At 37.1% G+C, this 20188-nt stretch overlaps 1 protein-coding gene across 1 annotated transcript in view; it reads right to left on the bottom strand.

The window, feature by feature from the left end:
* Positions 1 to 1933: 1933 nt before the first annotated feature.
* The window catches only part of STK31 (serine/threonine kinase 31), a 41300-nt gene continuing 23045 nt past the window's right edge, over positions 1934 to 20188 (bottom strand). Inside the window, exons 12-23 of the mRNA XM_062567809.1 lie at positions 16538 to 16654; positions 15385 to 15504; positions 14799 to 14930; positions 13494 to 13595; positions 12743 to 12823; positions 12249 to 12374; positions 11447 to 11572; positions 11118 to 11204; positions 10163 to 10312; positions 8317 to 8442; positions 6183 to 6251; positions 1934 to 2158 (exon numbers count right to left, since the gene is read on the bottom strand). Of these exons, the coding sequence (XP_062423793.1) occupies positions 1934 to 2158; positions 6183 to 6251; positions 8317 to 8442; positions 10163 to 10312; positions 11118 to 11204; positions 11447 to 11572; positions 12249 to 12374; positions 12743 to 12823; positions 13494 to 13595; positions 14799 to 14930; positions 15385 to 15504; positions 16538 to 16654 (1461 nt within the window). The remainder of the gene's footprint in view (positions 2159 to 6182; positions 6252 to 8316; positions 8443 to 10162; positions 10313 to 11117; positions 11205 to 11446; positions 11573 to 12248; positions 12375 to 12742; positions 12824 to 13493; positions 13596 to 14798; positions 14931 to 15384; positions 15505 to 16537; positions 16655 to 20188) is intronic.

Raw genomic sequence — 20188 nt, 5'->3', positions numbered from 1 at the left:
ACCCTGAACCAACCTCTTTTCTTCAGGCATCAGGCAAATCAATGGAAAGAAAAACAGAGCTACAAAATTACCACAGAAAAGTTGAAGTAGAAGAAAGTCAGAATCAGTGACGCTGCAAGACTGAACAGCACAATTCAAACAGAAAGGGCTGTCCCATACCTGACACTCACATGTACAACAAAGGTTTCAAAGGCTTTAATGCAGATTTTTGAAATAATTTGATTTGAAAATTGCAGTCTTCTCAAAAATCTTTTCATCAGCTGCACAAATCTGATTTTTGCATGCAAGATCAAACATAACAGGTTTTCTTGGCTCAGAAATCAAGAATTCAGCAATTTGTGGATTTAAGTATGCTTTAGGTTGAACAGATGACGGAGCAAGGGAACTGGGCAAAAATTTATTCTAATAAACAGGAGAAACTATCAGGTTAGTTCTGTAACCATTACTCAGAGTGCTTACTATTTAATTTTTAGCAAAGTTAGCTTTTTATCAACAGTGAAAGGCTGTAATCAGTACTTGGAAAGAATCCAGCAGAATTGCTACAAACTGTTTATTTTCATTGACAAAAACCAGAATGTTATTGTTCTGTGATTTCTGTAATACATTTAAATCAAACTGACCAAAAATCTTAAGTCAAAACTATTTTTAACAAAAGGTTTTGCCATCGTTGATTACATACATCACACAAAAATTGAAAAGTCATTATCACTGAAATGAAAAAGGATCAAATATCAAGGAAGCTATTCCAAGTGAAACAAAGTTAGAAAAAGTAAATGATTTAAGGATGGAAAAAACAAAACAAGCACATTGCCAGAGACAGAACTGCCAAGATAATATTTTCTTTCCACTGGGGACTGTAGCACTGTACCTAGGGGTTTCCTAATTCCCCAGTGCTCCTCCTTCCCCATTACACGCAGTATTTTTACATTCTTCGTCTGACACTATTCAACTTCAGTAACGCCTCTACAAAACACTAGTCTGCCAACACTACTGTCCAAGAGCAACACCCAGAGGCCAAGTAAATCCCTACAGGAACTCTGCACTGATTCTTTTCTTTCAAAGAAAGAAAAGCCTCCAAAAAGATGAGCAGCAATTCCTGTAAAGCATGAAAGAGCTGACAAAACTTTTCCAATGACAATGTAAATGGCAAAGCATTTCAGGCAGACAAACCCAGTCACCAGAACTGGAACTTTAAACCTTGCTCACAATAGTTTTAAGAAAAGATGATATACACACATTTTTATACAGCAGATGAGCAGTGACTTTTGCAATACGCAGATGTACAGCATTTTAGTTGGCAGTAACACTATAAAGGAACAATTCAGACAATGCCTTCTGCCTAGAAAGTTAATTCCATCTTGCTTGGACTACAAGGCAGAAAGGAGGCAGCCTGCTCCCCATTTTCTTGACCAGTTGTCAAAGCAGAACCTACAACCATTAGCTTGAAGGCACTTTCTGTAGGAACATCTTGGCTACGCAACAAAAAGACTCCAACAAAACAGTAACACCCTACCATCTTTAATAGGAACAATTAATCTGGAATCACAGCAAAAAGGATAGAAAACTGGATACAAAAGCAAGTCACAAGGCCTTCATCCTAAGACTTCTGAATTTAACACGACTGTTCTCTGTAATGTCTACAGAATGGACAAAGCAAAGTCTGATAAACTAAGAACACAATCAGGAATAGCACAATAAATTAAAGAAATACTGAAGTTAGTCTTTCTACTGAGAAGGAACACAACACGTTATAGCCCTGAACACTTATTTAGAATTAAATGTACTTTAAATAAAATTCAGTGAACATTGTGTAATCACAGAACATGACTACACCTACCAAACTTTTTGTATCTTGAGATTTGAGATCAGGAAAGTTAATTTTGAAAATAGCCCATAACAGAAGTCTTGAACACCTGTTGAACATGTTCTTCATCTACTCAGTAGAGTCTACCCCATTGTCCTCAGAGTTATTTGTATTCTCTTCATTTTTATCCACTTTTTCAGAATCACGCTCTTCATGTAGCTCAAGTTCTTCACTTGGTTGTGGTGAAGCTGGAATCGCATCAACTAAGAGGAAGCAATCATCCTTCAGTACCTGCTCAGCTGTCAGTCTGTTACAGCACAGCAAATTCAGGATAAGAGATTTAACTTCATCATCCTAAAAACAGAGGGAGAAGAATCTCGTCAACAAGGGAAGCAAACATGATTCCAAATAATACCAAGTATTTAATGAGCACTTAAGTGCTCAGGGCCCAAAGCTATCACAAAAGGTTGCAGCAAATATTCCAAATGGTCAGCACACTTAACAGACTTAGTGCTTGATAAGAAGAGAATAAAAGCAAGCTGTCAGCACCGTCAACCTGGTACCAGTAGATTTCACAAAATGGTATGCATCATGTTTTAAAAGATCACTTCCCTGAACTACAATGAGTTAGAGAAACTGAAGTTAGTCTTTCTACTGAGAAGGAACACAACAGGTTTCATTTGCATTCTACAACGAACATTTAATTTTAATCACGTTTCTTTATCTCTCTGCAAGAATACAGAAAAACAAAGAAACCGAACTAACAAGATGTAAACCAACAGCAGCTATTTAGTTATTTAGCCTATTATTTATACCTAGATTCCCTAGCCTTTTCAGAAGGGGGTAAGTGTACCTAACTGTGTAGCACTTCAACAGTGCCAGACCCCAAAAGTTAGACACAAGAATACAGCTGCAACACATGCCATTGGAGAACAAAGCACAAACTGGATCTGCTGGACAACAGGGCTGCAAGAGACACCCACCAAATGCTCAACTAGAGACCGAGATGACTAAAGTTCAAAGTACACAGAACCTTTCCATAAGCTTGCTTGTTTGCAGTCTTCCCAGGCCAGCATCATCCCTGACCAGGGTGAATACACCAATGAAGCACAGAATACCTGCATGCCCCCTTGCCTATCCTCATTTCATCAAGAGTCTGATCAGTCTGCTTCAGTCACTGATTCAATCACTTCTAAACATACACAAGCAATCAAAAAACCTGGAGACAAAAATAAGTAGGTAATTCCCAGCTCTTCCATTTAGTAGCAGAGCAACACAGGAAAATTAGCCTCTTCCCAAATAATCTGAAATTTCATTGAAAAGATGAGACCTGAAAAATGTTCATCTTACAGATGTAAAGGACGGTAAAGTGTTTACAAAACTTTAAATGCTCAAAGGAAAAACTCTAGATTAGAACATTCAAACATTTGATACATTGAAATGCAGAAGTGAACTACATGACTACGTTCTTCCCCTACAGAATTAAAAATGAAGTCTGAGCATTTAATAGAGTTAAAAACTCTGCATTTACAAATTTTCATTCTGCAATACTGTCAAATGTCTATCAACAAATGTCTGCTTCCCACCAGTTCCTCTTTCCCAAAAGGCACTGAAAAATGATCCTACAAGTAATACTGCTGTAGGAAATCACTGTATTCACTCCAATTCATTTGCTTTAAAAAAAAAATACAAAAAAAAAATGGAAACTGAAGTACACTGAACGCTGGCATGACAAAGAGTGGTTCTAAGATACTATCTCTAACTGTTGCTTTTTTCTCAAAAGCTAGCTTAGAAAGTTTATTATTAATAATAAACTTTCTTGTAATGCTTGAAGTTTTTCCTGCAATTTTATATTTGCAGAAAACAACCAAAATTTTATTTGCTGAAAGTGTGCAATTCCTCTCAGGAATGAGACTGAGATAGAAGGGAAATTACTAGCCTTTCAAGAGCCTGCAGATGGGCACTGAGATTAGCTCTGAATAAGCTGATTACAGATAAAGCACTTAAAAGCAAAATAGATTTTAAGCAAAATAGATTTTCCCTAAAACTGGAGCAAGGATTAACTACCAGATCTAGTAGTTAAGATTCTTGGAGAAATCCAAAAAACACTTGACATATTTACTAGTATTACATTTCTTAGTAAAAATCTTCTTATGGGAGTTCTTGTGAACCGCAGGCAGCATGGATTACCTTCCACGGGCCTTTGGTGGTTGGTGCACATGCATGCACACACCTAGGCTGAATCCTTAAAAATTGATAACAATGATACATCAATTAGGATTGTATCATCTCTCAAGATCAAAATCTAATGCTGTTTCCTTTCATTAGTGAATAAATCAAGAAATTTTCTTTTTAAAAAGCTGTAAAAATGGATCCCTACTAAGAATAATGTGCAACTTCATTATTTATTCCTGAGATAAAAACAATTTTCACACTTTTGAAGTGCGAACACCAACCACAGAAGAACAAGAGCATGACGAGTTAAAACTGGCAATTTAAGTTGCGATTTACATACTTCAGACAGTGTTTGTAAAATGATATTACAGCAGAAAACTTATGGAAAACAGAAGTGAACCAACTCCTATCTTTATGTCCCTAAAAATTTTTTGCTATTTCCTAAAACAATTGTTGTCCTTATGCTGAAAAAGTTAGTTTTTTCAGTATTTGAGGATTATGATGCATAATCCTGAATGACACAAACACACGGTTCTGTACAGGTTTTGTGGAACATATTTAAAATACTACAGCTAGCTCTGATGGTAGATCACGAAGTCCTGAATCTTCTTTCTTACAGCATTACACATGTCATGAGATTCATTTGATTTTTAAATTTAAAAAAAGGAGCAACTTCAATGTGAAATAAGGAGTGCTTTTTACAAGATCATCTCCTAGCCTAAAGGTGGCATTTTTTATTCTTCTTCCATAATTGCATCACACTGTAAATACATTTCACATTGTCAGATCACTTGTCTCCTCTACAGTTTGTCCTTCAATAGCTTACTACAACAATGTTCTACCAATCAGGAAAACACCACTGAATGTGCAGGATTGGCTACAAAATTCCTATACCAAATTATCTACACCACTCGTGCTATGCAGAGATACTCAAGCTAGTAGACACCAGAAGCACTACAGCTGCATTAGTCTGGTACTGTGTCATGACAGTTTCCTAACTCAAACATAGTGAGCAAGATATACTAAGTGGAATGAACGTATCACCAGTAAATCTAGACTGATTCTAGCACTATGCTATGGAGTTATCTCTCCATGGAGTTATCTATGGAGTTATCTCTCCAAATCAGAGGTCATTAATACAATATATAAACAATAAAGAGAAGGATTTAGTATCAGTGCTTCCTTTTCCCTTGACAGAGTAACCATAAGTCATCTGACCAACCACAACTCTGCTTTGTTCTTTTAAATAAAATAATTCTGTACTTTTCTGAAGGAAACGGAGGTTTACCTCTAAATTTTTCCAGTATTCCTTAGAAATCTACATCTCTAATTCCACACTTCACTTAAAAGCTAGTAACAGTCACCTGCTTGCAATATTTCTAATGACAACATAAGCCTTGATTTTAGAAGTCTCATGGCCTTCTCAAACCTACATAAAGTAGTAAGTTATCACTTCATATGAAAGTAAGAACAACAGAACATAGAGTAAAAAACCTGATGTGAAAAGTAGGCCACACTAATTAAAAACAGAAGAGTAACCCACTCAAGGGAGATGGGAAGAACACAGCACAAGAACCAAGTAGTTAGCTGAGCACAGATAGAGTCTGAAGCAGAAACTAGTCTGGGAAGACTGGTGATTTGAGAGGTCCATAAGCTTCTCAGAGAAATTCTTTAAGCTATGTACGTGGGCATAAGAGTTAAGAGTAACACAAGGCACAAGAAGTTACACAAAGAACTAAAATTAAAGTAAATGATAAATGGCACACTGCACTTTTACAGCTGTAGTAAGTGTTTAAAATGGAAGTTAGCTATTTTATTAATGGGTAAGAATTGTCCAATAATCATGTTGGAAGACAAAGTCAACATCCCTGACTTTGAAAAGACAGGTTCCTAATTCAAATACCTCCTTACATTATGAATTTCAATGACTTATTCCCCAAGTCTGTAACTTGCTGTCATTCAATTAACAGTTATCTGTGATGATATTTTTCCCCCCTGAGTCCAAAGGCAAATATTAACAAAACTCTGGGGTTTTCTGCCTTCTCAAACAGGATTTTTTTTTGCATGCCATTCAGGACATCCAACTGTTCAATTAAGAACATTATCTTGACCCAGCACTTAAAATGATATATTTGATTTAAAAATAAAACAATTAATTATCTCTAAACAAGATCACTATGATCATCTTCATCTGGCAACATACCATACCAACCACATCCACCTCTGGTGTTCCATCTTCCTTTATGAGAAACTCTCTGTTTTGAGCACAAAGCTGTAAATGAAAAAAAAAAAAGTTATATTTTTTTCCTGTAGTTTATCAAAAAAATCCACCCACAAACATTAATCAATAAAATTCCATGTTTTAAACAGAAACAGACTGCCTTGGGAAAAAGGGGTTGAGGAAGGCTCCTTAATTTCTCAGGAGGATAAAACACACATAGGGCTCAAGTTTCCCTTAAACAGGCACAAGGGAAAAAACAAAACAGAAAAACATTTTTTGCATCACAAAAGACACTTTTAGAGATCCAAAGATTTGAAAATACGATTCAAAGGCCATGCCCAAACTGTACATTTGGTTACATGCCCCTCAATTTCTTCCCCATCCCCAGAAAAGGATTAAGTGCACTCTGATGACAGATAAATATGAACTCTTACCCATAAACACAGTAAAATTTCCCCAGGCTTTATTATTATCCAGAACCACGTTTAAGCACAGTGTTCTTCAAAACTGTCTGCAAGTTAAGCCGAAACATGTCTATTCTGAACAGTTATGAGGATGTTGGATGACCCGCTTAGTTAATGCTGGGCTCTCGTCACTCAAATGAGCTGAGACCTGAGAAAAACACTGCCTCAATTTTAGCAGCAGTTCTGCTAGTCAGGAGAACACTTCAGGTAAGAGCTGCGTGAACCTGGCAACTTGTTAACATAATACTAACACTTGAGCTAAACTTTTGCTCTAATGATCATACAACACAAAATCCAAATTAGACTGGAGTAAGTCCAAGTTAGCTACGTACTGGTTAGTCCGAAATTCAGCTAGAATACTTAGATGGAAAAGGCTTCAGAAGAGTGGAGATCTTGCTGCAAACCAAATACGCTCTTTGAGCGCAGCCAGCCATTACTAACCCTACATGTTTTTTATTTAAAAGGAGAAGGGAAAGGAAAAAAAAAAAAAAAAAAAAAAAAAAAAAAAAAAAAAAAACCTCACACACGCTCACTTGTAAAATCGCTTTTATTTTCTAGAACAGATGAAGATCCAAGAAGTGATATAGAAAGTGTTCAACTAAACCTTACCGCATAAATAAATCAGAAGCATCTATGATACTAAGCTATACTCTAGTCCATCTATCTCAGTAAAAAAAACTTGCTTCATTTTATGCAAGAGCTTTCTAAATTTGTAATAAGCCATAATGAAGAACAACTTTCGTACAAAGCAGATTGATCTTCTTAGCACGAGTAACTGACAGTGGCTATTTACCAGCTTGCAAGCTGTTCCAAGATGCTATGGCAGAGAAGGAGTTACTGAAGCTGTCAATCCGCAGCTGATCAAACTTGCTTTTAACCCTAATAGTGTTTCCCTGGAAGACCCAGGCATGTACCTGGAGCTCCAACTGGTGCAAAATGAACCCATTCCAATATGTCAAGGGCTCACGCAGAAACTCTGCTTGGGAATACCAGTACTTGCTGGATATCTCATGGCTTTAAATTCTGTGAGATTTGAAGCTTTCCATCCAGAACAAATGGTACTGGCACAATGAGATGAGGAGGCAGCAAAACAAAAGTGCCAGATAACAAAATGGAGTAAGAGAAAATGCTGTATAACACACCACCTAAGACAGAAGTGGACTGTTTTCTCCTTCCTGACAAAACACACTAATAAACAAAATACCCATCTAGGCACTGCTGTCCATAGCAGAGCATGTGATAATCCCATCCTTACCCAGACCAGGAGAGGAAGGATTGTTACGACAATTCCTCACTGACAAAGCTATCAAAAATTACTGCTATTATTAGGAATTATTACTATTACTAGGAAAAAATTATTACTAGTAGGAATGAATTCAAGTTAAAAACTGACAAACTGCAGCATGAGAAACTAGCATGATTTTAGTTCATGTTATTGTATAAATTACATGGTACATTTTATGGAGAAATGTACTGCCTCCTGCCTATAAGCTTAACTCCAATTAGTTTCATACATACCACTCAGTTTAAAATATGAACACTTGTTGCACCACAACAGTTCAAAACAGAAGTTAGAGACAATATTTATTGCTATTTATAAAGCCTATAGTTCCATGGTATCATTATAATCTCTCTCCTAAACTGTAGCTTACCCAGAGCAAAAGGCAGCCATAAGCATACATATCAGAGGCTGGAGAAGCTGGTTGTCCCATCTTCAGTTCAGGAGATACCAAGCTTAGTGTACCAACAACCATAGTGCTTGCTGCAGCACGTTGTTCCTACAGGGGAAAAGGATTTACCTTTAATTTTTAAGCAAGAATACCAGCATACTGAAGTAGACATCCCCATTTCTCCCTCTTTAGTCTGTGAGACAGCTTTACCAAAGTGCTCTGTGCTGACCCAGACTGCAAAATTAAAATCCTCCTTTACTGATGGAAACAATGGTATGTAAAGGAGAAAGGAGACAAAGCCACACACCTACCAACTGTTACTGCAACAAAAGAACAAGGCTGGCAGATTTTTGTCCACACTAGAGAACGCAAGTTACAAAATGTTCTCAGATCATTAAGGGCAGCTGGGGAGGGACCACGCGCGCACCCACGCAAAACAAAAATACTACACATATGATAGTCCACATTAAGAGATGTTCAACACCACTTTTGGAAGCTTCAGTTTACTATCAATTCTGCCAGCTTTCCTGTTTTTTTTCCTCTGTGCTTCTCCTGAAACTAGCTGCTTCCTCCCTCTGGGTTATGGTAGGAAAGTGATGTTTTAGTACTCTCCACTGCCACAGTAATAGCCAGACCAAGTTTCAACCTTCCACAACAGCTGTAAGCACTAACGACAGCCATGCTGGAGGACACTGGTCTCCAGACTGCCCTGAGGACTCAGTCACACAGTTACCAGCTGTGCTCAACCATTTGTAATAATGCAGTAGGTACAACCACCAAGCAATACAGACACCCTTACTGGGAAGGCACAGACTGGATCCAGCCTGGGAACCATGGGTGGGACATTCCTGCTGTCCTACACAAGCTGCTTGTTTCAGCACAGCCCACACTTGCAAGGAGAAATAAAGAGGGAAAGTCCTCCTCAGCTCTTGCAACTTTCAAAATGACATCATCTGCACTGAGTATGACCTTTCAGAGATTTCAGCTGACGAAGTTTTAAAAATCTAACATTTTGAAAATTGAGATTTATTGCAGGGGAAACTATGAAATGTCCAAACATGGGAGACTCCTCATGAGGTTAACAGAAAATCTCTCTGAAGTGGAGATAAAGGCTCTCAATATAATGTGTTTTTATACAGACATATTTTATATGCAATTGATAAATATGTATCTGTATGTATATGTATGTGAAGTGTTTCCCTGCACTTGAGCCATTTCTGTTTTCTTTTTTTAATAAGCATGAAACAAACATCTAGCATAAAGGAAGCTTTAGCTCAAACAGCTTGAGTTTAAAAAAATTAAAAGTGACTACAAAAAGAGTTATCTTATCTTCGCTATGTACTTTGCTACATAAACACAACAAACAAAGAAGAGACTGTGTTCTTAAAGACTTCCATTTTCATTCCCGTGAACAACTATGAAATTCTTTGACACAATCCGAAGACTAAACACAAGTATAAGTACCAGCCAGTTTATACAGGTAATAAAAACATATGAATTTAAAATACTAGAACAGATTAAAACTCCTTATAAGACACTTTACAAAAACAAAACTCTTTACAATACACAAGACAGACAAATAAGCATGGCAGTTTCTGTATTTCAGTTCATTCCTTTGCTTAATTAGTGCCTATATAAAGTCTTCTCCACATCCCAAGATTACCTTGTGTTCACAAAAATTTCAACAAAACTCAAACTGCCCAACCCTATTCAAAATAGGGAGGGGGAGTCCCACTGCTGGGCACAACATTTATCAGTAATTATTATAAATTGACTATTTTGATTCATAATTCTGATCAAAAGTCTCTGAAGGTTTTTGGATTTTTACCTCTGATTTTGTGAAATCAAAGTCTCCAACAATTCCTTGTTTTCGATTCACAGCAAAGACGTTATTTCCATGAAGAGATCCATGAACTATATCAGCTCCATGCAATGTGTGTAGACCTTGGGCCACTCCTTTCATCACTTCTAGTGATTCCTAAAGATTTAATTTTTTGTTGTTTATTTAGATAGATACAGAAAAGCCAAAAGCAAAGCACGTTTCCACTCCTGAATTAAGATGGATTAAAAAAAAAAAAAAAAAAAAAACTTTCTATGTATTTACATTCATATATATATATTCATATATATTCATACATATATTCAGAGTTCCTGCCAACACTGTTTTATGAGGTATGGGTTAACTGCCAGCAAAATTTTGATGACTTACACAGTGAAACAGAAGAAAATGCAGTCACTGCTTAACAAGTCACTAACGTTATGGCAGGGGGGAGGGAGAAGGAGCAAAAAAATATTTAATTAAAAAAAAAACAGAACAACAAAAAACCATATACACACATAGAACATGCTTTGGGACATGAACTTTTACAACCAGCTCCCAACAAACAGAACTAGACAAAAGACTTCATCAGCTTCTGGCTATTGTTTCTTTGAAAAAAGTGGCTGTGCAACATGTTAACTCCAGTACTCTAAAAGTGTAAGTGCAGGTTTTTTCAAGAACAAAGCAACAAAAAAAACCCACCAAATTTACAAAAACACAACTAAACACACACACACACCATGCATACAAGCAAAGACTTTTAGGAAATCAGTCAGACTGATCATGTCTAAAAATAAAAATATCAGCCAATCTATCTTGTAAAAGTTTGTATAGCCATTGCCTGCCACCAAATGAGGTTACATTGGTGAAATACAGTGAAGTAGTAAAATATAAAGCAAAATGAGAAGACTTTGGTTCAAACACACAGAAGTAAGGTACTGATATTCTAAGCAGTTATACTTACTTTTAAAGTTAAAGGTTTATCAGTCTGTAAAGCTTCCAGACTTGCCCCTGGATAATACGGGACCATTAAATACACCAGAGGATCAGACTTCAACAGAAGAAAAAACAATTATTAAAAAGATTGTTCCAACTATCATAAATAAAGTTTAACATATGTTAGATGTGCGATAAATCATGCATGTTTACTGTGAAGCTAATTTATCTAGAAGTAAAAACTCACCAAGAAAATATTTTTCTGATTCAATGTTCCAAATTTAAAAAATAAAGCTTTACAACCCAACTGTAAGTCTTTCAACTTAAAAGAGAAATCAAGATCAATTTGAATCTTGCCTTGCAGAAAAGAAGAAACATCAGTTGTAATAATCCAGAATTCTCTTTCTGCTGACCCCAGGCTCTGTGGTATTTGGCAACTCTTTCTATCACTTTGGCTTCTGAATTTGTATCTACAGAATATCCCTGAAAAACAAAACAAATATCCAAAACTACAACTCCTAATGCCTAAAACATTACTGCACATTTTTTTTTTTTTTTTTTTAACTAGAAACGCCTATCATTAGGTTCCATCAAATGATCTCCTCTTGTATTTATTATAAAATTTAACTCCAATTGTCACAGATTATTCCTGGTTTTACTCTGTAACACTTCAAAAGTCTGGACCAGCAAAACAGGGAGTGTTTCTCTAATCTGAGATGCATACAAGCCAAGTCAAAAGCAAGAAGATTTACAAGTCTCCCAATTGCTAGCAGAGAGAGAGAGAGAGAGAGCGCGCGCAAGGGAAAAAGGAATTTTCAAATTTTCAGTTCCTGAAGTTTGACAGCAAAATCATCAGGAAGGCAAAATAGCACCTGCAAAAAGAAAAAGGAATAATGAAAAGGAAAAAGGGTCCACCAAATGATAGAAAGAATGGATAGTAGAAGAAGCATCACTTACAACCGCTGTCCTCAAGAAAGTGGGAGCAGGGGGGCAGAAAAAACATAGAAGCAATCTAGAAGGAAAACAATACTTTGTTCTATAGGCTTATTGAGTAAGAGCTGTTAAACACATGAGTAAGAACAGAGTTCAAGCAGAATCAGTATGTTAATAAGCCAAGGGCTCCTTGCAGTGCTTATACCGAAGTCAGTAACAATATTACCTTTAAAAGAACCTTCTGATCTTGAATTTCTGAACACACTAAAGGCCGCTTTGTGCTCAGTTCTTTCATGGGTTCAGCATCTAAAAGGTCTCGCTCCAAGCTACGCGTCAGAAGTCCACCAGAATTCTGAAGCACATGTACACACAGTATAAGGGCATCGCATTTAAGAGCTACTTAAGATTCAGAAACTTTGATTATCTCTACTCTTCCTCAACAAATTTCAAGCACAGAAATAGCTTGGACATGTTAAAAATGATACTACAGCATCTGTTACAAGAGGCTGGCTGTATGCAAAACACCATGGCAAGACAAAGTTGAACACATTCCCTGAAAATCAGGGTGGGGGGGGGGAAGGGGCAGGAAGGAGAGAAAAGAATATTCAAGAGTACAGATAGGCAGGGACTGTGCAGATCATGGTTGCTGCAGAGCCTCAATAGTGCCCTAAACAATAACTGACAGTGCAGGAAGCACTCAAGGAAACAATCTCTGCTTACCATATAGCTCAGAATTCCTGCTTCTGGATGAAGAAGTGGCAACTCAGGGAACCATTTCTGTACCAAATATGTAAGCTTCTCCTGAATGAAAAAAAAGCATGGCCCACAGCTTCAGGTTGCGCTAGCTTCTGACGTATATACTCAGAAACACACTCAGAACACTCAAAAGAACATCTACCATGACCATACTGTCTTACCTTCCTTGGCAGCATCACTCAGAATACAACTGCCGTTCTCTTTTCAAAGCAAACAAAACAGCAACAACAAAAACAGGCCAATATAGCAGCTCAACATGGATACATTTTTGAAAGCCCCCAAGGGTGGGTAACTAAGGCCCTAAAGAGCTCATGTGCTATCAAGGAAGATATTCCATCTTTTTTGCAGTAGGCCTTAGTAGGCCTTGACAAAGAAAACAACCTCACGATCCTTTCTTCAGCAACTCAGCTTGCTCTGTCACCTGCAGCAGTTCTGGGTTGAGAACTGCAAGTCCCATTTCTACCTCCTCACCTCCCACCCTTCTAGTTAGAGTCTTAGAGAGACTGTATTTAAATAGAAACACACAAAACTGATCAGCCTCCCTCCCCTTCTTCCAGAAGGGCGATCTCATTTTGGAGGTTCCACCCAAAAACGGTCATATTAATATTCAGTACCATAAAAACCACTTTTTATTTCATCAAGAACACACATTAAAGTGACTGAAATGCAGATGTGTCTCATACAGCTTTGTTTTAGCTGCCTAAATAATACTTACATATTCTTCTTGTTCCTTGTATATTTCCTGAAGAACACTATTTCGCAGTTTAGCAATTTTATCCTTTATTCTTGCCATTTCAAACTCACTGTAATCATCAGACTGCACAAGGAATAACAAAGTTACTATGTATAATTCTCACACTGCTATTATATCAATTAACCTACTATGTAAGGATTAAAAAGTAACTTCAAAACTGATATGAAAACTAAGTGCATTCTCAAATGCACATTTTACTCAGCCTCCTTCCTGGAAATCCAAGAGCCTCTCATAAGACCTAATCAGCAGCTGGAAAAGCTGCTTCATTTATCTTTGTGACAGACTGAATGTTCCACCCCTCTGCCTATTTGCTTCTTAAGTCAATGAGGGGGGCTTTGGAAATGTTGGGGCTTTCTCCCCCCCCCCCATTTTTTACATCAGTTGATGTATAATCACAACAGCAACATCACATGTTTACCAGCAATGCCAGCCTCCATTACTTTTTTTCTTTTTTCCCACCTCCCTCTCCTAAGAGTATTTTCTCCATGTCACCTCACTTATTAGGAAACTTCTTGCCAGTGGATTTCATTAACATCATTCATTTTAAATCCCTTTGAAAGCTTGTTGCCCTTTTACAAGGCTTAAACACATATACACAGGTTCTTTCTCTTAAGCATCAGAGTGATTTAATCACAGATTAATGAAGCAAATAGCACAGACTCCACAGCAATATCTATGTTCTTTGAACTTACCTGAGAGGTAGGAAGGGAACCCAGAAAACTAAAGCAAAGTTGACTTTTGTCACCAAAGGAGAGAGGCATGTGTTATTAGCAAAGTGGCTGGTGTTGAGAGTGACAACTTTGGTAACGAAGGCTCAACAGGCAGAAGAAAGTCTAATGTACTTATTCTTATATACTTAAACAGGAGAGACAAGACTGACTTCAACCTCACCAAAGCAAGAACTAAGTGCAAAAACATCACCCTCTGGATTTATTAGTGTAACAGAGGCATTATGGAAAATGGAAGTAACCATATAACCAGCACAGTAAAGAGAAAAGACTGGCCACATAGTATTAAGCAGTGAGAAACTGTCACCAGGAGGGCCTCTATCCTTCCCAGAAGGACCTCTTTCAGAGCTAGCTCAACCTAGCAGCAGGATTTTGGGAAGGATTTTATATTGCCTGTAACATAGTATAACCTAACCAGGACTTAGAAGAACACATCTTTGAAGTACAGAAAACCTATTTCATGCAGTTACCACTTATTTGGAATATACTAAATTAATGTTTCTAAAACAATTTCAAAAGAACTTCAATACTTTCGTACTTCCTCAAAGTTGCTCTTTTCCACCAGCTTCCACCTTAACTGGGCCTTTAAATTTTTCAGAGTCTTCTTAATTGATAATAAGTTGTCCGTATTAGGTCTTCTATTCAGCCATTCCACTGCCTGTTTTTTGAACTAGAAAAGAAGAAAGTGAGAAAATTTTCAAATGTTCTATTTTAAGCATGCTTTAGTCCAATGTCTTAGAGAAACTGTCCAAACCCTACATGAATTTGGCTTTTCAGGGTCTTTACCACAGAAACAGGTTTCTATTTTGTTTCACAACCTTCTGGAAAACATTCTGCTTATGGCTTAATCTCCTCAAACTACACCCTATCAATTTGTAACGGATCAAGAAGAATCTAGCTTCCATTCTTTATTTTTAAAAAGTGCCTTTTATTTTTAAACAAAATGAAACTTTGGCTACATAATGAACAACTACAGTTCTTATGCTTTAACTCAATCTCTCATCATCAAAATATTCCTATGATTTCCAACAGGAAAGATAAAAGAACATGTCTCAAAAAGAAACTGGGTCAGAAAAGGTTACTAATATAGGTCTATATGACAAATAAATAATGTGCAAACTAACCTCAACACTGGCCAAGTATTTGTTCTGTATGACAGTGATCATATGTTGCTCTTGACGAATTTTATGTATAACTTTATTGTAAGCACTTGTAATTATTTGCTTATCTGCCTCATCATGCTCCTGGATTGAATTACAAACAGAGAGAAAGATTGAAGGCTAGAAATAAATCTCCATTGATCAGTACTAACATTTAATATACAAAATCCTTACTGACAAATTTCAGCTGTTAATAGAAGAGCCTACATATCAGATTTTTATTCCTCTTCTTGAGGAGACCAGATATGGAAAGTTACCAAGTGTTAAAGAGCAGTTTCCAGCAGTTTCAGTAGAATAAAACTGACTGGCACTTCTATGTAGAAACTCCATTTCATATTTCAAAGGCTATAAAAGAATTTTAAAAATGGCATGTTTAAACAAATACAAAACATCAAGTACACAGCCCTTCTTCTAAAAGGTCACCAATTTTATTAAGGAGAGCAGTCACAAAAGCACAGCCTGAACTGGTGATTTACTGTTAGTACGACACTACATTAGAGGACACATTCAACTTGTGGTGATACAACTGTTCTTCTGGCACAGTAGACACTCTCAGTGTAGACAAGGCACATACCTCAAAAAGTTAGCAGAAGAGAACGGAAGAAATGCTTTTCTGAAAAAGGTAAGCAACTAGAAGATTAGCATTAGAAAAAAAATCCCAATAAGGCAAGAACATTTGTTCAAAAAGGTGGTGATGAAAAACCATTCATCTCTTAAGACTGAAAAAGTAAACATATTCAGAGATACAATTCTATTATTTAAAAGATAAGTTTACTTTTCATCACCTACCTCTTCAATACAGGCACTGAAACTCAGAATAGCCCAAAGAAAGTTTCTCTGCACATATAAAGCAGAGAACCAGTCTGCCCAGTAGCTCTTAGCTAAGTCAGTCAGAAAGGTAAGTTTGGATTATACAAAGTTGACCTCTGATCGTTACCTGGAAAATGCATGCTTTTCCCTTTCCAGGAAACAACTTCAGTGATTTTTCTATCACACTTCCACAAAACAAAAATCCTTCTCCATAATGAACAAACTCACCTGGTATTTTAACAAAAGCTTTAAACTGAAATTAAAGATGCATTAAACATAGAAATCAATAGGGAAGACCAAAACTTACAGCTGAGTCAGTCTCCAGTTCTTTACAAATATCCAACTCGACCTTTTTTAGAACTTCATCCACATTGCCGATCACTTCCTCCAAATTCAAAGATGCTTCTGACATTAGGTCAAAACACTTTGGGCGTGGGAGAGGGCAGGGAACAGAAAACAGCATTGCAATTGGAAATTAAGAGTTAGCAAGCAGATAGGATAGCAAAAAACAAGCAAAAGATACAAATGAAGAGTGAATACCACCAAAAATCTAATCTGGATTTGTGTCAACTATCACCTTTAAGTAGATGACACTTGAGTGATATAACAATTTCTAGAACTAACAGCACTAAAATTCACTAGGCAAAAGCAAGGTATTTCTTGATCAGGTTTTATTTTCCTAATCTCACTTTCATTTTTACCAGAAATGAAAGAGTAGAGGAATCCTAACCCATTTCCTGTTGAGTCTAATGTCAAAATTAACATTGTGCTGCCCACACAGTGAAACAGAAGAGGCCCACACCAAGGGTTGGTATCTCAGTTTCATCCCTGAGAGAGCTTTATGTTTTTAACGTTTTCCTAGTGAAAGTCGTTGAAAGAATGGACTTGAAGTAAATCGATCCCCTCCTTGTATCTTTGCCTCTGCACAAGTATTGAAGGCTTCTTTCCCCACTAAGAAAGCATTCAGCCATACTAGCAATGCTTGCAAGTTACTTGCAACTCGTCTATCAAAACTGAATAGAGATAAGGCAACACTAAAGATAAAACTAATCATCACTAGCTCTCTATACATAGAGCAGCACACAAGACGACATATGAAGACATATTCCCACAGCACTAGATGCTACTTTGAAAATGTTAAGTGCTCCACCTGTATTATTGTTTTCAAACAGGTCAAGAAACAAAAGCCTCTTCTGAACTTTGCACTGAACAAACTCATTTCAGCCTCATGCTTCAATGCAAGACATGCACGTGTGGCCCAAGAATGCATGTGCTAAGTGGAGTGCCCCACTTCAACTTAAATTGCCACATGGAGAGCTAATTATTGCAGTACGCATGTTTCATTAGTTTAAACTCTAGCTAGAGGAGTTCTGATTGCATGTATCATTTTTATCAGAAAAATATGAGAAGTTCATGAGTACAGTTGAGCTATCATCACAGGAACAAAATGCCTTAACATATTTGTCTAAGATTGCTATAAGAAAACTCTAAATTAGGTTTATGATTAGAAACACAAATAAGCAAATTCAAAAGTAACTGTTCAAAGCAACTGCTCCCGAAGTCTCCATGTTAAGTCAACATGCGTAAACAATTAATAGCTATTGAAAAGCACTGCAATCTGAAGTTCCTGCACATAGCATTTCCTCTTGCATACAAGCACACATTTGGCAATCTATTTTACTCTTGATCAACTGATCAAAAAGGGGGAGGAGGAAAAAGTTGAAGATTTCACCAGAAAACCCTAAGTGTTTTCAAAGAAGTCAGAAAAAAAAAGTACTTCTGGCACATAATTCTGAAACAGAGTATCTGTACTACTAAAATTAAGGTGCATTTTGTAGATGTCATCAAAAGAAACCTTTATAGGTAACTAGTTCACTGTGTTCTTCAAATTTAAACATACTGAAATAAAATTCTACCTCCAGGAGCCAGTTCAACTATTCATCCCTGCATAAGACACAGAAAACACCAGAGAATAAATAAATATCATCAGATTATAGTTACCCTGTCAGAGGTAAAGCCTGTTGTTTTGGCAAAGTTTTGTTACTCATACCTGCAAAAGGGAGATTGCACAGGCAACCAGAAATGAAATGAGAATATGGTCCTGTAACTGACATGCAAGATGCACAGGCATAGTAAGACACCTGCAGATTCCACCTCATCCCTTCACTTACCAAGCACAGGCATTCCACTACAGCTAAGACTGTGAGAACATTTTATTAATTCAATTTTAAAGGAACTAAAACGAATGAAAAACTTTCAACAGTGATGTTTTGAAAAAGAATACCGTTCCTCAAAGCTTCAAGCTACACACTGGCAAAGAGCCATTCAATCCCTGAAAATAACATTTTCCTGTCATTGATGCATTTCTGTTGTAGATTTTAATGGATGCTACAGTAGATTAATTTGGATTCAGAAATACAGAGAGGAAGAGGAGCATATGTTTAAAATAACTTTAACACTAAAGAAGTGTTTCTTTTGCTCAGTTTTTCAGTTTTCCTTAAAACAGGAGCTACAAGTTAGATTAGCAGCAATAGAATAATTGTGCATTGAATGCTGAAATAAATAGGATTAAGGAAGAAATTTTAAATTACCTGTTCTACCAGTCCCTTATCAACCAGCGACAAAGTCTAAGTTCTCTCTCTCCCTCTCTCTCTCTCAAATCTGGACTCTTCCACAAACAGTTCAGAGAGAGGTCAACAAGCCAAAATGGATCGCTACACCAAATTTAAGTTACTTTTTCATATACGCAAAATGAGTCTGAATTGCACAGAGCTATCACACAACTACACCTGCACAGCTTTTGCCCAGTCTAACAACTGGCATGGTTCTAAGCATCTGTACGTAATTACATTTGCTAACGGTATACCACATTGAACATACACCAAGCCTGCACTGCTGCCAGGTAGCATTTATCATCAGGTCACAGAACAAAGCCATTCGTAACAGCATCCGGCCACAGTAAATGCTCTGGGTATAAACAAATACAAAGGCAGAAACAATTTATTTACTATGGCAGGTGAATGGCATGACCCTTGTGGGTTATGAATAGTCCACACAGACAGAAAGGTTCCTCTGAAGCAGTCAGACTATTTACACATGAGAGCAACAGGAAGGAGATCAGTAAAGCTGGGTCTGCAAAAGTAGAGGGAGAGGGAGAGCAGTTTACAGTCTTTCCCAGAAGGTTAAGATTACTGAACTAAGCAAGAGTAACAACAACTTTCTGATTATCTTCTGTCCCTGTGCTTATTTCCCCGCTTCGTGCTTTCCTTATAAACAAAGGGAATTAAATTGATGACATTCACTTCCACCATCACTCCTCTTTTAACACACACACACACACACACACACACACACACACCTTCACTTCAATGCTTCAAACCTCTTACAACTCAGATCAAAAGGGACAGTGGTTCAGAACTGTATCCTGGCATCAAATACTACAGTACATGCAAACAACAGTGGACAACTTTATTTGCATAAACTCTCTACGCTCAGTATTTCAAAGGAGAGGGGGGAAAATAAAAATTGTCTGCAATTTGTAGTTAGATCATTTCAGGTCAGATTGGTTTTTCCAAGCTTGTTAAGCCCTCATTTACAGGGATCTTTATTAACTCTTTCAGTAACAATTCCAAACTAGCACCTTTTAAAATATGAATTCTCTCCATTCAAAGGCTACTTGAAAGAACTAATTGCAGTGTTTTAACTGCAAAATGAATGGCAAGTGTATCCGTACAGCAGTTACACAAAAGTACTGATCTTTATACAGAAGATTTCTCCACCCTGCCCCATATGAAAGCAGAAAACCTCACTCAGCACCACCTCACTGCAAAGTAACATTAAGCACAGAGGTAGATTAGCAGCCCATTCCCTCAAAGAGCATGCTTCCCTCGGTACCAAGGTACCACAGCTTAGTGCTGTTGTTCATATGCACAAACTCACTGCAGCAGGTAGCTGTTCC

Source organism: Rhea pennata, chromosome 2, assembly GCF_028389875.1.
Source record: "Rhea pennata isolate bPtePen1 chromosome 2, bPtePen1.pri, whole genome shotgun sequence".
Taxonomy (NCBI): domain Eukaryota; kingdom Metazoa; phylum Chordata; class Aves; order Rheiformes; family Rheidae; genus Rhea; species Rhea pennata.
The sequence above is the reverse complement of the archived record's forward strand: the minus strand, read 5'-3'. Positions and strand labels throughout refer to the sequence as shown.